The sequence below is a fragment of the Physeter macrocephalus genome, chromosome 2 (assembly GCF_002837175.3).
Source record: "Physeter macrocephalus isolate SW-GA chromosome 2, ASM283717v5, whole genome shotgun sequence".
Classification (NCBI taxonomy): domain Eukaryota; kingdom Metazoa; phylum Chordata; class Mammalia; order Artiodactyla; family Physeteridae; genus Physeter; species Physeter macrocephalus.
Window position 1 is genome coordinate 112,321,429 of NC_041215.1, and position 20,828 is coordinate 112,342,256.

The window sequence follows — 20,828 nt, forward strand, 5'->3', positions numbered from 1 at the left end:
GATTAAATGGCACACTTGCAGTCTACAAAAGAAGGCATCAGAGTTCTTAAGTCAGAAAGGAATATTTCCCAATCCATTATACATGAGAAGTGCCTTTATATGAATCTTTGGATGGCTTTAAAGGGTTAGGAGCAGCATTAACCCTTGTAAGAAAAAAAATCAACGTTGATGGTTTCATGATAGCCACTAAAAATTTCAAGTATTTTAAATTTGTGTTCTTCATATAGGAAATATCTCATGAGCATCCTTCAAGAACTAGTATGTAAGGCAGGATTTGAAAGTAGAAGACATAATTATACACACACCTTGATGATGAAGGTTTAGAATGAGGGGTTCCTCCAAGTTAAGAGCTAGGAATTAACATGACATCTCTAAATCTTATAGTGCATCTTACTTAGTACATTTTCATTAAACTTGGAATTTTTCTTCTAGTTAGAAAAATGCTTGCACAGGCAGAATCTCTTGGTTGGGGCATAAAAGCCCTATATGCCACCTAAAAAGATGAAAAATATATTAGGATCGTACAGTTTCAGAGGAGATGTCAGATGGTTTGGTGAAGTTACCTGCATGTCATTAGTATTCAATATGCCTCACTGAGAATAACTTGCCTCTTTATTTCATTCATTAAAGGAAATTTAAGATCTTTGGACTAATTAGGATCTTCCTTTTTTATTCAGATATTAAGATACCCAAACAGAAAGCGTATACCAAACATGAGTTTCATTGACTTAAAGCAAAGTATATATGTCGCAGAAAAAATGAGCTATATTGTAGAAATAGTAAAGAGGCATAATTTGCGCTGCTTCTTTTAGAAACAAAATTAGTTTCAGAGTCTGCGAATAATCTTACTAGCCAGTCCTAAATAGCATAGAACATATTGTAGACCGTTACTATTTTTGTATTAGAACTGCACATGGCATAAGAAACCTTTTTGAAACTCATTTGGAGCGCTTATAAGGATAAGTATTTTTTTTCCAGAGGATTTCTCTCTTGTGAAAGAAAATTAAGGTGGAAGTAAACACACAAGTTTATGCCTTTTATTTTCTTAGCCCAACTGTTAAACAGGGACAGTTTCCCCAAACACAAAGGGTTGTGTTCAATCATGAAAGATATTTAAGTCAAGTCAGGTAAGTCATCAGCAGAAATTATGCTAGAGATGATGGAGTTTAAAATTGAACCCAGAAGTATAAAACAGCAGCAAGAGAAACAACAGTAACAGATGTGGTAATAATTTCATACAGGAAGTGCATGTGTAGAACATGGTCTATTTTACTTAACTTAAAATTCCCCTCATGTTTTCTCTTCTTGACAAGCCATTTTTCTTCCCTTCCCTTCTCATGTGGTCCGTTTCACGTCAAACAAGTGTGTCATTCATATTGTGAAATGAAGGGGTGCAGAGGGAAAGGGGTTGGTGGACCATGACAGTTTAAAATATAAAATGCAGAAATATCTGTAGATATGACAGTGGCTACATAAAGAAGGTTTGGGAATCTCTGTGAATATTCTTATGTGATGCCCTCCCTAGAAACCAATCACTCCCCTTTTCCTTAAATTCTGCAGCATTCGGATTACTGTCCTATGATTTCCATCCTGAAGGATCAATAGTAATTTAAGGGTACATTGGTAACAGATAGAAAATTACTTGGTGTGCTTACCTGTGCTTTGGTAAACACTGGGTTATAGTAATTAGCACACTCTATAGTGGGAGCCACATGCTATAATGTTCTTATTATTTGGGTTTCTTCAGTTACTGAATTTGAGTCTCAATATAAACAAAGTTCGCTTTGCATTAGTCTGTTGACACAGCTGAATATCCAAAAGGCATTAAAAATGCATTTATGTAGTCTTTAGCCACTAAGTGTGGGGTTGTTTTTGTCTCCTCTCTCAACAGCAGCAGGTGCTGAATCAGCTCAGGCTCCAAGTGTATTTAAACAGGCAAAGGACAAAGTGTCTGTGAGTAAAATAACTTTTTCCTTGTTCTTCATTCAACATTCCCTTTGGTATTAGTGGCAATGTTTTAATAATTTTAGATAAAATTTAGACTTTAGATGTTTACTCTTTTAAAACATTTTAGATCATTCACTCACCCAGACTGATTCTCGATGGCATTCAGCATGTCCGAATGTCTTCTGGAATGTGATGGTAGCTGGTGAGGGCAGAGCTGGGATTTAGGCTGCCTCTTTGTTAGTAAGACAAAAACATGTGAAACACCATAATGATCTGGCAAAAGTGGGGGAGCCCAATTTATTTACTTTTCGTAGAATCAAGATAAACCATTATAATCAACACTAAACTGTATTTTACAACACATTTTCATTGTTGTTTTACAAAATAAGAATATGAGAAAATTAATGTAGATGAGAAAAATAAGTAAAAATATATTATCTCCTTATCTAAAGTTAACTGCAGTTACCATTTTGACATAAAATCTTAATTTTTTTTTACACATTTATAGGTTTAATAACAAAGATGGAAACACCACATATCGGTTTTTTAATTAAACAATGAACAGATTTCCATGTCATTAAACATTCTTGTACGTCATTTTAATGACTACATAATATTGCATTTTATATTTTTACTGTGATGTACTTAATCAATTTCCCATTAGTTGACATTCAAACTAGTTTTCTGTTATTTTAGCAGTATTACTGTAGAAATATTCTTGGCTACATCTATGAATGTATCAATATGCATTTCCTTAGGATAATTTTCTAGTAGCAAAATCATTGTTTCAAAAAGAAAGTACACGTTTAAACTTTTTGCTGCATATTGTCAAATTGTCCTCCAGAAAGGTTCTACAGCTTATATGTCCTCCAGCTGTATATGAACATGCTTGTATTCGTTATTACTAGATATCTCTATACTTTTTCTATATTTACCAAGTTATGGAGATGAAATATTTTGTTGTTTTAATTTGGTTGTATTAATGATGTTTAGCTTCTTCTATGTTTATAAATCTTTTATATTTCTTATTTTGCAAATTTTATTTTTATATTATTAATCATGTTTTTTAAACTTTCAAAAGACCAAAACCAACACAAAGTATTTTACTTCTTTCTCATTGAAAGAAAAAAGTTAAAAGACTTATCATGGAATCCTAAAATTACAACAAATAATTTGAGTGATGATAATTAGTAATGTATCACAATGTTCTGGGTCTTAGCCATCACGTATCATATGTAAATCACAATTCTTTGTTTAGCTTTCTAAAAACTAATAAAATTTTAGACTTCTTTTTATTTATTGTGAAACATAGGAATTCATTTTCAATGACAGCCAAACCTTGTATATCATATTGAAGCCAAGGGACTTTATGTTGATTAAAAAATATATGTATATTTGATTATTATATAAATGTTTTCAGACATATTCCTGAACTTATGGCAAGCAATAGAATCCATTCATCGCTTTGGTAATTTTAGTCCTTATTTTGACCACACTGCTACTTCAAGATTTGTATCTCTTTACCTTCTGTTTCTGATGGGGAACTAGTGGGTTGTGTTGGTTAAGAGCAGGGCCATGAAACAGGCCAGATCCAAGTTTTGAACGTTTATTAACTATATGTTCTTTTTCTTCCTGTGTCTTAATTTTCCAAAAATAAGGGGAGGAGTAAAAATTCCTATATCATAAGTGATTTGTAAACACCAAGTACAGTAATTTTATGAAATAGTACATTCTATAGTGCTTAGAACATAGTATTTATTCAATAAACAGCAATAGTTATTATTATTATTATTATTTTAAAAGTGGAAGTCTTTAGGAGCAGATACAGAAAGTAAGTCTGAGCTTTCTCTTGGTAGGAAAATAATTTTTAAGATTACATTGTTTGCAAAATCTTTCAGAAATGTTCAAGTCCCTTGGTCTTCAAGTAACTCAACAAGAATTAGCATTCAATGCTTACACTTGGACAGAGACCATATACATCTGACACAAAAACTAACCTTCTTCCTTGTAAATGCCCATCTCATCCTTCTGAAGAAGAGAGATTAGACCACCATTCTTTCTAACTTTTTCTCATTTAAAATCCTCCTTTTTCCTTGTAACCTCGTCCTCTTCCTATGTTTCCTAAAACCTCAAGATTAACTCAGTACATCCATCAGAACAGTTCTCTCCGATTTTTCAATTGATCTTTATTGTGAACCTAACCTATAATCTTTCATTTCATTTGAGTTTTTTTGTTTGTTCATTTTATTTTGGTTTTGTTTTTAGCAGGAGATTAGTAGATGTCTTTCATAATTTGAGGCAATCCAATTACTCCATTTTTCTTTCCTATTCCACACTTTTGAAATTCACTAATTTGTGGGTAGCATCAGTCAAAAAAGAATGACTTGTGCTGACCCAGTTATACTTCCCACTCAAGGTGCTGGGTCTGTAAAGCAAGAAGTGGTTCGTGCAATCTGTGAATACTTATGCCTCTTTGAAGTGTCTATGGAGGTTACAACTTGAGATAAAAATCTTAGTTTCAACTGCTATTTTTGTATCGGCTAAATCATATTAATTATTTGAAGATAAAAATCTCCTCGGCTTTGTCATACTTGTCTGTATTTTTAACAGTCTCCCCTGAGACATGTGGCATGCCAGCATAGCTTTCTCCAAAAGCTGTATATATATGTCCAACCCACTTACACTTGCTCTTGCCGACAATCTTCCCAGGGATTATCAACACCTGTGAAATAAGTCTTGTGATTTTTATGGGCAATCTAGTCAGTGTTGACTTTCATTTTTAGAATTTATAGCACATCATACAAACTGTGGTCTCTGCATAAAAATGTTATTAATTCTATGGTATAACTTGGTCCCTGGTATGCATTTGACTCATAAAATGAACTCATTATATATAAAATCTGCAATTTTCTGATGAAATCAGTGTAGATAATCTGAAAATACATTTTCTCAACTTAGAAAAGAACTATTTTCCATTATTAGGCCTTAAATATACTTTGTTCTAAAGTTCTTGAAATGTGATCAAAATGTTGATTATATATACCATTTAAGGGCTGTGTTTATTAAAGGAACAATTCCAACAGACTCTCAAGATATTTTCCAAATATGGTATCATTATAAGGTTTATGGCTTAATCAGAGACCTTATACATAGAATTTATAAATAATATTTTAGTCTATATTCTCATTATATATGTATTCTTAAGTTAGTTCCAGTTAAAAAGATGTATTCAATGAAAATCTCTTGTTCTCCCATAATATACATCTCTATCATTGATTATAACCATTTATCATGTGTTCTTATTAAAAGCAGACATTTAATTTCTTATATGTTTACATGTTTTTTTTTAATTTTTCCTTTACTTCATAGTTTGGTTTATTTTGTGCTTTTGTTTGTTTTCTCTCATGGCTAGAATTCTACCTTGTCAAAGATTCCTGCCTTACAGGGTAGCACAAAGTCCCCACGATGCAGCTCAGCCTGCCCTAGTACGACTAAAAGGGCTACATTTTCTGACAGTTTATTCATACAGCCCACCTCAGCGGGCTCCACAGACCGCTTACCATACTCAGAATCAGGGAACAAGGTAAGGCAGCAAGCCAATCAAAGGTGCAGAAAGGAACATAATTTGGGAGAAGGACACAATTCAGTAAATGTATGAAAGCAAAGACTTTCAGTTCTGAAGTGTTTGACATATAAACAATAGACCTTATTAAAAACAAGTACAAATTAAGTGTTTCAATAGTTATAAATAGTCTAATCATTAAAAAATAGATGTCTTTTTGTAAGATATACAATGCATAATTAATTATTTATTTGATATTTAACAAAATTTCAAATACAAAATATACTATATATGATGTTACATATGGCATATTATATATAATATTGTACAAAATTGTATAATAGATAATATAATAGTTTGGGCTCAGTATCAGACACATCAAGATTTAATACTAACTCTGCTACCTCTCAACTCAGTGATTTTTGAAAGAATTACATAAACTGATGAAAGCTGTTTCCTCAGCTCTAAAATGCATATAACATTTTTTGTAAAAATTAAATCATAAATGGATGTAAAGTACTTAGCATTCCTGTCATGTAAGTGCACAGTATATGGTGGTGATCATTGCTAAATACTGTGCATGCAGTGCCTTTCTGCCAGTCCTTTCTGATTAATACATTATCATGCTGATGAAGACTTCTCAGTTAAAATTATTAATTACCTGGAGACTTCTTGAGCACATTATTTTTATCCATGTTATCATTTAGAATTTGAATTTCACAACCGATTTTTAGCACTAACTCCAAAATAATATATTTTTATAAAACCTCTAGGCAAATCTGAATTCTTTCTAAGTTTTGAAGCAGAAATGCTTATAAGTATATAAAAGTCAGTAGTGTGGATTAAAAGAAATTCATCTATCAGCACAGGAGGAAAATTAGCCAGAGCAATGTAATTACTTTGTATAATTAAAACAAAGATTCACAGGAACCCAACGTCGTTTTATTTTCCCCAATCAGGATGGAGTATCCAAGAGCCCAGAAAAGCGCTCTTCTCTGCCGAGACCGTCCTCCATTCTCCCTCCTCGCCGAGGCGTATCAGGAGACAGAGATGAGAACTCCTTCTCTCTCAACAGTTCTATCTCCTCTTCTGCACGGCGGACCACTAGTAGGTTTATTTTGCTTTGGCTTCGTTTTCATTCGTTTTTAAAAAATCCCTTGGGCTTCCCTGGTGGCGCAGTGGTTGCGCGTCCGCCTGCCGATGCAGGGGAACCGGGTTCGCGCCCCGGTCTGGGAGGATCCCACGTGCCGCGGAGCGGCTGGGCCCGTGAGCCATGGCCGCTGGGCCTGCGCGTCCGGAGCCTGTGCTCCGCGACGGGAGAGGCCACAACAGAGGGAGGCCCGCATACCACAAAAAAAAAAAAAAAAAAAAAAAAAAAATCCCTTAAGTGGAGTAGCTTACTTATATTTTACATTTGCAAATAAAATATGCATTAAAATCAGATTATATTTGTCCTAAGAATCAGAGATCCAGGCTATCAATGGGTCCAAAACAATTATTTGAGTCAAAACAACTGATGGAGGAAATGAGTACATACTACCTCATTATCCATTAAATAGGATTGAAATAAAGTCATTTTCAGAATATATTTTCTCTCTTCAAGTTTAAAGTAAAAAAGAAAATTCGAAAGAACTAATTAGTAGAGAAAACCGATAGGGATTTTTTTTTTTTGGCCGCACCGCACGGCCTACCGAACTTCCCCTACCAGGGATGGAACCCGCACCTTCTGCAGTGGAAGCTCCGAGTCTTAACCACTGGACCACCAGGGAAGTCCAGGGACTTTTTAAATATAAAAGCTCAACCTTTATTAGAATTCCAGGTCCTAAAATCTAACTAGAAAATCAACAATCAAAATGAAGGATCCTGCTCAATTTGGTAAGAATTTGCATTCCAATGAGGCTGTAAACATAGCATGTTCTGTGCAATAGCTTCAATTTCTTTTGATTTCATAATGTAATGGTCAGCAATTATCACAGTTTATGTAAAGAATATAAAAAGTTCCAATCATTACCCACTTATGTGCTGTGTTGCTACCAAGACTATCTAGTAATTTAAATTATTTTCATAAATGTGTTTCTGTTACCACAAAAATACTACCATTTATTAATCACATATATGTGCTAAAATCTTAAGACACATTTTTCAATCAGTTTAATTAACAATGCTGATGGTTAGATATTAATAACCTCATTAAATCTACTGATGAGAAAACTGACCTTTTAAAGACTTGTTCAATACTACACAGCTAGTAAATGGTTGAACTTGGTTTTCAGCCCACTGATAAGTTCACAACCTGTCCTCTTAATGTCTTCTCTATATTTGTTTAGAAGAAATAGTATTAGGGAACTGTTCTGTAGAATCACTCGGAGAATAGTATCCCTGTCATTTAAAAACTATTACAAAATGGTGGAAACATTTGGAGAATAGCATCTCTGTCATTTAAAATCCATTACAAAAGTGTTGGAAATTGCTACTACTATCACATTATAGTTGATTTCACCACTTATTTTCTAAGTATTTAATAATAATTGCCCCACTTCAAATGTGACTATTTTGTATGACACTTAAACAGTGTTTTTTGCCTGCAGTGAAAGTGTTTATTATAATTAAAGCCTTTGTGTCCCACACCGTTTGGATTCATGAAGCATTAACATCCTTTGAAATACATGCTAGGAACACTTTGAAATCACTAAAACTCTTTTTCACCTTAACACATGTAAAGTATGCAAATGAACTAGCAAAGAAGCCGTTTAAGAGTTAGTAATCTCCAGAGAAGAGAATTTAACTCCAAATACGTGGAGTTGGAATGGGGCATCAACCATTACCCCAGGGATGTTGAGCCAACACAGAGGCACCGAGTGCTTCCCAAAGGCACACCTTGAATTATGCTTGTATTTGTTGCTATGGGAGCAAAATGACACTTTCTTACATAAATCCACATCTTTGAGCCACTGTACTCTGCCTTTTAAAATGTATCTGTATACAAATTGCTTTTTATGTTCTGAGCCAATTCTATTTTGACTTTTTACCTTTACTTATGCTCATAAGCATACGACATTGTATTATTTGGTAATGAACATAATGGATACTCTGATAATCTAGGACATAGGGTCTATTTTAGCTCTACATAGCAATAGCTAAAAGGCATAGGGACAATTAGCAGAACAAGCAGTTTGCCTCCTCCCATTTGCCTATTATCTCCTTAACTGCACAAAGGAATATTCTAGCATTTTGTACAGCTATTGAAAAGATTTGAAAGAAAGTGCTATGCAGGAAGTTCATTCATCCCAAGAGGAGGGAAAGACATTGTCATTGAAGAGTTGACAAGATAAATAAGAGCATAGTGTCATAGAGTAACTCATAAATATTTTTAAAATCGTTTTAGTCATTTAGATTTAATCTTTTCTATTTCAGAACTAATAAGAAACACTCAAATTTGTCATTTTTGAGGACTAGAACATAATTTATTACAATAAAAATTGATCATATCTATTGAACAGCAGCATTAAGAGCTTCTTAATACTTGTGTTTTTTTCTCATTCTCCAGATATAACACAGAACCTTCCTCCTTTACTTTTTCAAAACTTAAAGCCATTTTCTAGGGGTATAGAAATAACTCTTACTTTTACACAAATGTTTCTTTTAGTAAATATTGTTATGCACATCCAGATTATTGCTTTAACTCAGTCTCCATGAAGTGAAAAATACCTCAGCACACTTGGATAAATTCTGAATCAAATTCATACCATTAAAAATATATATATGTTGGGCTTCCCTGGTGGCGCAGTGGTTGAGAGTCCGCCTGCCGATGCAGGGGACACGGGTTCGTGCCCCGGTCCGGGAAGATCCCACGTGCCGCGGAGCGGCTGGGCCCGTGAGCCATGGCCGCTGAGCCTGCGCGTCCGGAGCCTGTGCTCCGCAACGGGAGAGGCCACAACAGTGAGAGGCCCGCGTACGGCAAAAAAAAAAAAAAAAAAAAAAAATGTTGAGCTCCTGCTGTGTTCAGGCCCCATAAAAGACATCAGTGTTAGGTAGAGTGGCACATAATACAGAGATGATCCCTCTCCCCAAAAGACCTGAGCTATTTAAAAGTGAGGACGTGATGGAGAATACATTTGAGGAAGAAATAAGTTTCTGAAGAGATTTTTCAGGACATAGCGACTGACTCAAACCAACATCAAAACCTTGCCATAAACAAATGTTATAGCCAGGAATCTATAAAAAGACAAGTTGAATGTGGTTGTATTATCCTGGTCTTGAAATGTCATATTTGTGGAAAGCAATAAAAATCACTAATTTATCACTTTACTCTTCTCAAATCCCATTTCATATTGCCAGTTGAATAGTCTACCCATGTCTTGCCCTTCTACTAAAAGACCAAAAGGACACAGGGCAACTTTGCCTTGATATGTGAAAACTGTTCACTGAGAGAGGAAGTAAAATTATTCTAGTTATCCAGGAGACTGAGTCTAGACCAATGGGTAGATTTACTTTGTCTGCAGACTACAGTGATCTCAGAAGCGCTCTTGAGCTCACTCCTTGTAAATATTTAAGCAAAGATTAATTGTCTCCTTTCTCAGGAAGAACTTTCTGCACTGATGATGAATTACATCAGATGACTCTACGATCCCTTTTACTTCATTGATTTTAAAATTAATGAGTTATATCTTTATCCTCTACAAAATTTCCAGAAGATTCATTGATTTTACAAAGTTACATACTCAGTAGTAAAAAATAAAAATCATGCCCTTCTATAAAATATTTTAAAAAGTGAAAGAATTTGTATAATAAATGTAAACAATGTAAATCAGTGTTCTATTATTGGAATCAATGTATTATTTTAGATGAAAGATTTTTAGAGTTAAGATAAAGTTCAAGAAATATTAAGAAGCTAAATATCATATCTGGCTTAGCATTGAGTATCATCTGGGTAAATGAACCTCAATGTCTTTACTGTTAAATTAGACGTAATAAGAGCTGCCTCTACTGCATGTGTGTATGTTTGGTTATCAAATGTTTGGTATTCACAAAAGTGCTTTGAAATCTGTTAAGGTGTAGACCCATTTATATCATTATTCTTTCAAAAAAGCATTTGAAATGGCATTTAAACCCACATTAAAAAAATAATGTGAGAAACATAGCATAGGAAAATGAGGGGAAATGAGTTAAATGATAAAATGAGGTTAACATCAAGTTGAGGCAAAGAGATACACCTCACAATATCTTTATTATTAATAGACAGTGAAGGATTATTGATTTGACTCCAAACCGCAAACTAGTGATGAAAGTATGGGAGAAAACACAATCTGGTACAAGATTCACTGTGAACATATTGCCACAACACCCTACTTTTCTAAGGAAAGAAATTGTTGTTGTTGTTTTTCTAATAAGAGCTGAGATGTATTTCCTTATAAAGGAAATATTTGCAAACACAATCAGGTACAAGATTCACTGTGAATAAATTTTTATAACATCCCACTTTTCTAAGGGGAGATCTAGATTTTTTTTTTTATTTAGAGTTAAATAATTTTCTATGCAGGCCAAAAGCATGTGATCTAAATGTACAATTTTATGTTGTGTATCCGCCTGGATCTCAGAATAAACTTACTACACAAAAGAACGAGTGGTCTGCATGTCATTCAAGGACTCTTCGGTAAATATGAGCCCACAAAGAATGTTAAGTGCAGACTCTCTTTCCAACTAAAGGCAGATCCATATGCCTAAATGATCACACAAGAAGAAAATACTTTTGACACATTCATAATGAGAATTAAGAATAAATCAGGAAAACCCAAGTATTATCTTCACATTGATAGAATCAAAAGAATGTCACCAGTTTATGGGCCTAAAAATAGGAGGTTCTCACCTTTTCGAGCATTGTTGTAATTCATAAATATTCTAAACCCTTTAGAAATTTAATGAATTATGAGTTCTAACAATGGATGGGAAGGGAGGTGTCTCCTGGAGAACTTTCTGACACTGTGGTTTGGGTTCTGTTTTGTTTGTTAATATAGGGTCAGAGCCAATTCGCAGAGCAGGAAAAAGTGGCACTTCAACACCCACTACCCCCGGATCAACCGCCATCACTCCTGGTACCCCACCAAGCTATTCTTCACGCACACCGGGCACTCCTGGAACCCCTAGTTACCCCAGGACCCCTCACACACCAGGAACCCCCAAGTCTGCCATCTTGGTGCCCAGTGAGAAGAAAGTTGCCATTATACGCACGCCTCCAAAATCTCCTGCTACTCCCAAGCAACTTCGGCTTATCAACCAACCACTGCCAGACCTGAAGAATGTCAAATCCAAAATTGGATCGACAGACAACATCAAATACCAGCCTAAAGGGGGGCAGGTAAGAATCACATGAACACACGTATTTGCTGCCAAAGTAAAATCCCGTTACTTATTATGTTGCCATCCTCATACTATAGGCTAACGGTTCTTAAAACAAAAGGGAGATGGAGGTTTTAAAGCGTTACAGGTTATGATTTATTGCTGAGAGTATGGATCTTATCTGAGAAAGGTAGCTTATGAAATATGATGGAAATCATATGGCATGTCCATTCCTTGTGCTTATTACTAGATAAAAATTGATTTAACCATATAAGAGAATCTTTTAGTTGACTACCTAACAGATCTTTTCTAAATGTATCTCCATTGCCTTGTGTATTTTAACTTAAGAGATTAAAGTTACATTTCTGATATGAATTTGAGTGATCTGTTTTAGATCCTGACTGTGAGTTCCTTTGACCATCTTTTAGTAATTCCACTTTTATCTCCTTCCTTCTCCCCAAGGATTTCCTATGACATCTTCTACCATTTTCCCATGTTCATTCCAAATCAGAGCATGGTTCCCCAAGTTTCTTCTCTGGCTGCTATTGCCGAAACATTGCAAAGGGCAAATATTCATGTTGATAATTAATAGACAGTTCTATATGGTTCTATTGGAAAATCTATTTCAGATTAATTGTATTGAAGAGGGTTCTTAGTAAATTCTACCTACTAACTCTTAACTTCAGCTTCAGAGCAAACATTCACATTTTTTTCCAACCAGAGGGCTTTGAGTTCTACCTTAACCTGAACCTTGCTTTTACACTATGTGTTTGGACAAAGCAATCAGCCTGGATAGGAGATAATACAAATATTATTTAATATTTCCCTTGTGATACTGATATACCCATAGTTTGACTTTTATTGTCAATGAAGAGGTAAAACATCCATCCATTAGTGAAAGAAGAGAGAAAGCAATAATTTCCTTTATACCTTAGCAAACTTGTAATGCCCTTTCAATATACCAAAAAAGCTTTTCTTTTTAACCTCAATATTATTTTCTTCCACTCTTTTTCTTATCTCTTATATTTCCTGCCACTGATTTCTGGTATCCCTCTCTCATGCCAAACAAAATGTATTTTCAGCAGGTTTAGAAGAAATGTCTTTCCAAAACGTGATGCTGTCGAAGACTCCTACTCAGTGTTGAAACAAAAATTTAATATTGCTTCTTCCTTTAGCAGCAGACTTCTTTGCTTTCTCATTGTGATTCTGTTCAAGAACGTCCAAAGAGTTAAGCAAAAATCAACCAAAGAAGGGACGAAGGACTCAGTATGCCATTTTCAGAACAACTATAACATTCTGTAATAATATAGTCACAGAAAGATGCTTTTTCATAGAAAAATATTATTAAAATATGAGCTACAAGAAACCCTTTTTAAGCATAAAACAAAAATAGTTCTACCAAGTTTAAGCCTGTAATTCGAAAAATCTCATACTCTTTCCTTTATCATAGTTTTGCACATCCAAGAGAAGGAAATATTTTGAGACTTTTGGAAATATCCAAATGTCATATTATTTTTATATTTATACATAAATAATTGAAAAGAGTAAGTTGAATAAAATAAATTTAGTACCAATTTGCAAGTTTATTATTTTAGCTCTTTTGAGCTACCCCCTGAAATAGAGTAATTATCATGTGTATTTAAAATCAATTCTCTTTTTATAAATATCCCAGTGTCCTGGTATTCTTCTTAACTAAATGCGAGGTTTACTTGCTTATCTTCTGGAAAATATTGATACTTAAAAGAACCTGTTTCTTCTTAGAATCACAAGGGAATATTAAGTACCCCAAAGATATTTTATTGAAACTAAAAAGAAAATCTAATAAAAAGGGAATAATTATTGATATAATTTGACAATAAATGATTTTATTCAAAGGACTTTTCAAGATAGACAAAAAGTTGTTTTGGCCTCAGCTTTGCTAGAATCATTAAGTTAAACGAAGCCCAAAATATGAAAACTTATTTATTTTCTCTTTCTACTTCATTATGATATCTGGCTGTGAATATTTCTATGTCTAATTTTAATTGACTTCTACTATATTTGTTAATTGATAAAATTGATATAAAGATGTCTCACTCGTTTGAGCTGAACTAATGCTGCCCTAGAGATTATGGTAATTAAGGGTTAGTAAAGATATATGACACAAAAAATTACAGAAGGAACAAAAATAGCCTCAAATCATCATGTCATTTGAAGAAAATCTCTTCTTCCATGAGGCAAGTAGTAACCTGATGCAAAATTATCCTACTGCATCTTCAGATGACTTGGAAAAAATCTACAACAGTGGAGTTATAAAGTGACTTTTGTTGGAGAAGCAGGAGCTATTTCCTCACCAAGATAAGAAATAGATGGAGGGAACATATTTGCCTTCTATTTTGTGATAGATGGCATCAATGCATTTAAATTGGACAGGAAAATGAATTGGGAAATTGAGATGCACTACAGTTGAACTGTTTTTGTAGGAAAAGTATTTCACTCAACATTTTAACACTATCCCCCTAAAAGCCTCCTTATAATGTATGATCTTCTCAAATACAGGGAGTGAGGAAAGGGTCTTTTTATGTACATGTTAAACTGGGGATTTTGATTGGATTTTGAAGGTTCAACTTTATAAAATGACTAAGAGAAATTTTTATGTTAAAGCTTCTTAGAAATTGGCAAGATGATATGCTAAAGACCTTTGTTATCTGACAGAGAATCCATAAATGCACCCTGTTGGGGAAATTGAAGCCAGTGGCATGTTGTTCCCAATAGTAATTGTATATACTAGGATATTTGAGTGGATAGTGAACAACCCAGAATCACTGAAGAGGACCAAGACAATATTGATACCTTCTGTAGGTAGCCCAGTTTTGTAATAGACATAAGTCATGTATAGTTATTGAGAAAAAAAGTCACACAACTCTTATTGGTGAAGATGGGAGTAAATTGGTAGATGTAACCTTAATTTAATTAATTCAAACCATCTGCACAGACTCTATTGTCATAAAATTCAGAGTGGTTTAATTGTATGTAAATAATTTAATTTTAAAAGCTTTATTATTGTTGTTTTAAAGTTTGTGCAATCACTACTATTAGTGAGAGGAAATGTATAATGAAAGATATAGTGTCTTAGGAATTCAACAACTTTCCAAGTTGGGAAGCTTTATTATTTGTCCCATTTTGAACATTTATTGCTCTTCCATATGTATAAGTTTTGTGTTTATGGCTATTATCTCTTCTGTTGAAGTCCAATTTTCTATTGGCAAAGAGGCTCAGCTCAGGGCTCAGTTCAGTGAGGCAAATCAATGCCTAATGGCATAGATAAGGTAGCTGAAGATATGAGGAGCTTTACAGAAAGCAATAAAGTTAATCTTTTCAGCTAAAATATAAATTCATTCTACTGTAAAGAACATATGCAATCTCGGATTCACTACAGATAGTAAGCTTGGTTGATTTAACTCAAGGCATAGGTAAAGCTATCTTCTTAAGTGTATTAATTTAAAACTATCTCAATGTACCTAGCTCCCTAATCTACATTAAATATAAAGCTAAATTTTAGAATAAATAGTGTTAGCTTTTTAAGGACTAGGCTGCTTGATTTAAACAAAGATAAGAAAATAAACAATTTCTCTAAATGTGTGGCATAAAAAATTTTAGCAACAACTCAATGAATGGTACTTTTTCTATCTGTGGATCAGATTTTTTTTATAGGCACTTTGATTTATATGGAATACTCCTACATGTTTTGACAGGTTTCTTGTTTTTTCTCCGTCAGCTTTATGAAGATCAGTATACAAAGCACCTTGTGATAGTTGAAAGTTACTAATGAGGTGGTTTCACAAATCAGAACAAAGAGTTTTCTTTTCATCTCCCTTTCCTTCATTCCATATCCTGGCCATCTTTAGGTGCAATGATTTTGTGCCCCAAACAGCACTTATTCTACCCGTTTCTTTCAGTCCACTCTCCACCACCCTAGCACAGGATATGTTATCTCTTGTTGATATCACTGCAATAGTTGTTAACTAGTCTCCCTTCATCTGTTCTTTTCTCTCTTTTTTTAAATTTTTATTTTATATTGGAGTATAGTTGATTTACAATGTTGTCTGAGTAGCAGGTGTACAGCAAGGTGATTCAGTTATACATATACATATATCCATTTTTTTCAGATTCTTTTCCCATATAGGTTATTACAGAATATTGAGTAGAATATTTCTGTTCTTTTCTCTATCTGATATACTTTCGATACTGTAGCCAGGGCTTCTCACCTTATTTATACATTCCATTGTATAATTGATTATTTAATGTCTATCTTGTCTCACCTACTAGACCATAAGCTCCGTAAAATCAGGGATAAGGTCTGTTTTGTCCTCAGTGTTCAGTATATGGTAGGTATTTGGCATATTTGTTGAGTGAAAGTTGAATGAATGTAGTATACTATATGCATCGAGAGATGCGTTCTTTCTAGTGACTTGTTGAATGAGTGTGACTGCCTAAAGCTGTTACAGTTATTACCCAAAGAAACACCCCACGCTGGGACCACAGTGAATTTTGGCTGAGAGAATATTGGATCAGAATGTAAGAGCTGAGTTCTTGGTCCAGCATTTTTGCTAAATTATTGTGTGACCTTAGATACTGACCTCTCTAGTCCTCGACTTTTTTTTTATAGCGTATTATTATTTTTTTTTAATTATTTATTTATTTTATTTTTGGCTGCGTTGGTTCCTCGTTGCTGTGCATGGGCTTTCTCTAGTTGCAGTGCACAGGCTTCTCATTGCGGTGGCTTCTCTTGTCGTGGAGCAGGGGCTCTAGGCGCGCGGGCTTCAGTAGTTGTGGCTCGTGGGCTCTAGAGCGCACGCAGGCTCAGTAGTTGTGGTGCACGGGCTTTGTTGCACCGCGGCATGTGGGACCTTCCCGGACCAGGGCTCGAACCCGTGTCCCCTGCATTGACAGGTGGATTCTTAACCACTGCGCCACCAGGGAAGCCCTCGACTTTCTTATTTGTAGGATAGAATCAAAAAAATAATACTTGTTTCTGTATATAGCACCACCTCATTTAAATAGACTATGTGGATACTTTAAGCTCTCAGATCCATGGTTCTACAGTGTTTTTGCATTGAAGCTCATCAAAAAACATTCATTTAGGTACTCTAATAGACTCCATAAATATTTGTGCCACAAAGGGCCAGCTGAAGTTGAGTGAAAAAGCAGTGTTTCTGAAATAGGAGTGTAATTGAGGAAGGGGGAGCAATGGGAAAGAGGAAGGAGAGAATGAGATGTGTGAAATGTAGAGTGGAATCTTTTTTATATTTTCTTATAAAGTTTTAGGCATTATCCTGAGACTTTTTTGGCCTTTCACTTGCTAACTTGAATGAGTTGCTTTCAATTTTACATTCAAATGAAAAAATGGAATTAATTCTGGAGGCAACTGATAAGTTATAGTAAAACAGGATTTTTTTCTCATTATATAAAATTATGTTGGTCACCACTGTGAAGGTCTACTGAGTGCTATTAATATATAGGCAAATTTACAAATTATAAATTTTATAAAAAAAGAGAAAGACTGAAGCTTATTTAGATCTTTTTTCTCATTTGTATATTTATTCTTTCATCATTGACAAAGACTGTGCTGGGCACTATACGATAAAAGGGGAATGGATGACAATAACATCCACTGGCCTCTACAATCGAGGCGGAAAAAGAGTGTTTGTTTGTTTGTTTTTTCTAGTCCTCCCCTAGTGCCCTGCCTTTATTTAATTTTAAGTTTTTTCCAAGCCATTCTTTCCATCTCCTTAGGCCTCCAAATAAATGCTAAATAAGAAGTGTAATAAAATACCCCATTAACTGTAAAATACAACCCAGCATGAAGAAAAACTGTTCACCAAAATACATTACAAGGCATTTTTTTTGCTATCAAATTCATCATTATCTCAAAATGAAAGCTCCTTGAGATCAGGGACCCTGTCTTTATGCAATAAAATTTTATAACTGTAATTCAAGTATCTTTTCTAAGGTAATCAAAAGTTATTGAGGTAAGCTTCATAAATATTAATTATTAAAAACTATGGAAAAATGATTACTTTGGGTTTACAAAGTTGCAGCCTGTAGAGTCTCTCTTTGTTTGCTGTTCATTTACAAACCAAGCAAGAACATGGGAACAGCATTGAATCTCAGGTTGTTTTCAAACAACTGAACAGACTCTCAAAAAGTTACTTTCTTACCAACTTGGTCCAGTATTCCTTAAAATATCTTAAAATTTTAAACTAAAGAAAAAAATGTAATGTCAAGATTTTGGCATATGAACTTGATAAGGCTCATTATCTGTTAATTTTCATGAGTCACAATGACTGCTATATTCATAACTTTCCTTCCAGTGCCCATGGACAGACCGCTTAAAATATTTAACAGTGGTTCTAATGGCTAAACTCAATATCTGTTTCACCAAAAAGTTCTTTCCAAATTTTTCAGCATTATGCATTCACCCCAAGGTTTCTCAACAAGGTTTTACCTTCTGTGCTTTTTGACAGTCTGCACAGGAAAATTGGGCTGATGCCTTAATAGGCCCTCTTCCATATTCTTTTCCGTAGACATCTGTGAAATTGTATGTTTTGACATAAACTATTATTTCTATTTAAATGTGTATTGAAATATACTTATTGTTTATATTTATATACTTAGTTTTGAAGAAGTTATTGATCAGTGTTGGTAGAGTTAATTAAAATTCAGAATGGACTATAATGTTTGTATACCTGTATGCATTTTGACCAGAGCACAGGGTTGTTAACAGATGAATATTTGATGAACATAATCTGTTCCAGAGAACTTTCAATCTTCAGGAATATATGACATAATAATATTTTTGTTTTAATATATGATACCTCTGGACTCTATAGAGGCTAAATAGTTTTCATTAAAATTGAATATTATGGAATAGGAAATACTTTTGAGAAAGACAGAAAAGTGTTTTTGTAATGCAGGGATAAAGAAAGGCTTCATAAGCATTCCTGAGAAATGATGCAAACCCAAAGGAAAAGCTTAATCCCCTATAAAGTTGAAGGGAAGTCAGTTGAGTGTCACTGTCCACTACCTTTCAAAAAAAAATTTCTTTCTAAGACAACCTTGGATGGAGAAAGAAAGAAATTTCTTGTAACTGAGTTTCATACCTAGAAGATACCTGAAAGACCTAGTACCAGATTGTAAAGGAGCTGAGAACAGAATCCAAACTTTTGGACTCCCAGTTACTTTCCATATCTTGCTATCTTGAGCTGACATGGGGATATTTTTACTTAAATAAGCAGCAGCAGAGAGTGTCAAAAAGATCAAGTTTCTGTTGCTCAAGAAATCCAAGTTGACACTGTGATTAATGCCTCTGGTTTATAAACTGTTTTACTAAGAACTTTGTTAAGATTGTAGTTTCTTTCATTTTTCATGTTTCATATTTCCAACTAATCTCTAGTAAGAGAGATCTTTTCCTGTCTACAGGCATAGCCTGCATTTTGTATTCCTGCCCTTTCTTAGAGTAACCCCATATTGGGGCGGAAAACAAAAAGCTCATTTCTCTAAAGGAGCAATTAAACTTACATGCAGAGAGAGTACAGTGGCAGATCACTTCAATTGAACCATTACGGTAAAATTCAACTAGAGTCACATCAAGAATATCCAGGGCTTCCCTGGTGGCGCAGTGGTTGAGAGTCCGCCTGCCGATGCAGGGGACACGGGTTCGTGCCCCGGTTCGGAGGATCCCACATGCCGCGGAGCGGCTGGGCCCGTGAGCCATGGCCGCTGGGCCTGCGCGTCCGGAGCCTGTGCTCCGCAACGGGAGAGGCCACAACAGTGAGAGGCCCGCCTAGCACAAAAAAAAAAAAGAATATCCAGAAAGTAACTATTCTGTTCTTTCCTAGCATTGTGGAGGAGGAATACATAGAATTAATTTAAATTAAAATTAAATAACTGATTAATTATTCGATTACATTAACCTATTCTTTATAACTCTTCATGCTTATAAGACCCTTATATGAATGAAAAATCAGTGGTGTGTGTGTACAAGTAATCAATGTATGCCATGAGAATAAAATCCTTTTTTTGCCAGCCTCCGACTTCGAGGGACTCATTTGGCTGAGCCTTGAAGGATGATCTGTTACAGACTAAACTTGGAAAGAGGGCATTCTGTCAAGAGATAATAACATGAAGAAAGCATGGGGGTGAACCTGAAAATGTAACAAGGCCCTTAATATGGACTAGAATATAGTCTGGATGAAATGTAAAGTATTAAGAGAGGACTCAAAAATCAGAATTGCTACAAACCCTGGTTGCCTGGCTAAAAGTTTTGTTGCCTTTAATAGTAAATAGGGAGTTTGGTAGAATTTTGAATAAGGCAGAGTTTTAGGAGGATGATCCAGTTGACTGATACAATAATACATTTCACTTCCACTATGAAGTATGCAGAAGGAAAGGTTGTCATATTCTTTGTATTAATAGAGCAAGTAAAAATTTTGTTGAAAAACATTAACAAAGATTAAAGTGTGATTTAGAGTTAATGTTGGATAATGATTATTCAAATAATTTTTCCTTCATATCATTTAAATACAAAATTAGTTCATTTGTAAAATAGAAGTTCATTATATTTTTTCTAGGCAGTCTCTAAGATGTTAAAATAATTTTTCTTGACATAGGCTTTAGGAAAACAAAGGTCCAATGAAAATTTCTTCCCAAAGAAAGTAGTTTTTATTTCAATCTATCCACAGAGAACAGAAAGTTAAACTCAACTCTCTGATAAAAAAACTAACCTGAAATAAAGCCTTATCCTTCACAGCAGTCATCTATTTTTCTATTTTATGGGATGGTTTCTAAGGACTGCCTGTATTTGTGGAATTAACTCTCTAAGGTGTTATTTGCCAACGATCCTAGAGATACTTGGCATGAAGTATTTTGTAATTTTGCTAAGGCATAAATGTGAGTCACATGGATCAGATACAAGTTGTCAAGCTAGAGTGTAAAACTTACT

At 34.4% G+C, this 20,828-nt stretch overlaps 1 protein-coding gene across 4 annotated transcripts in view; it reads left to right on the forward strand.

The window, feature by feature from the left end:
* The window catches only part of MAP2 (microtubule associated protein 2), a 282,883-nt gene that overhangs the window by 249,931 nt on the left and 12,124 nt on the right, over positions 1–20,828 (forward strand). For 2 of the 4 annotated variants that reach the window (XM_055089803.1, XM_055089807.1), the window contains 4 exons: positions 1,892–1,953; positions 5,360–5,530; positions 6,469–6,616; positions 11,524–11,864. In XM_055089803.1, coding sequence (XP_054945778.1) covers positions 1,892–1,953; positions 5,360–5,530; positions 6,469–6,616; positions 11,524–11,864 — 722 coding nt within the window. The remainder of the gene's footprint in view (positions 1–1,891; positions 1,954–5,359; positions 5,531–6,468; positions 6,617–11,523; positions 11,865–20,828) is intronic. The other 2 variants (XM_055089809.1, XM_055089812.1) reach the window with 2 other exon arrangements.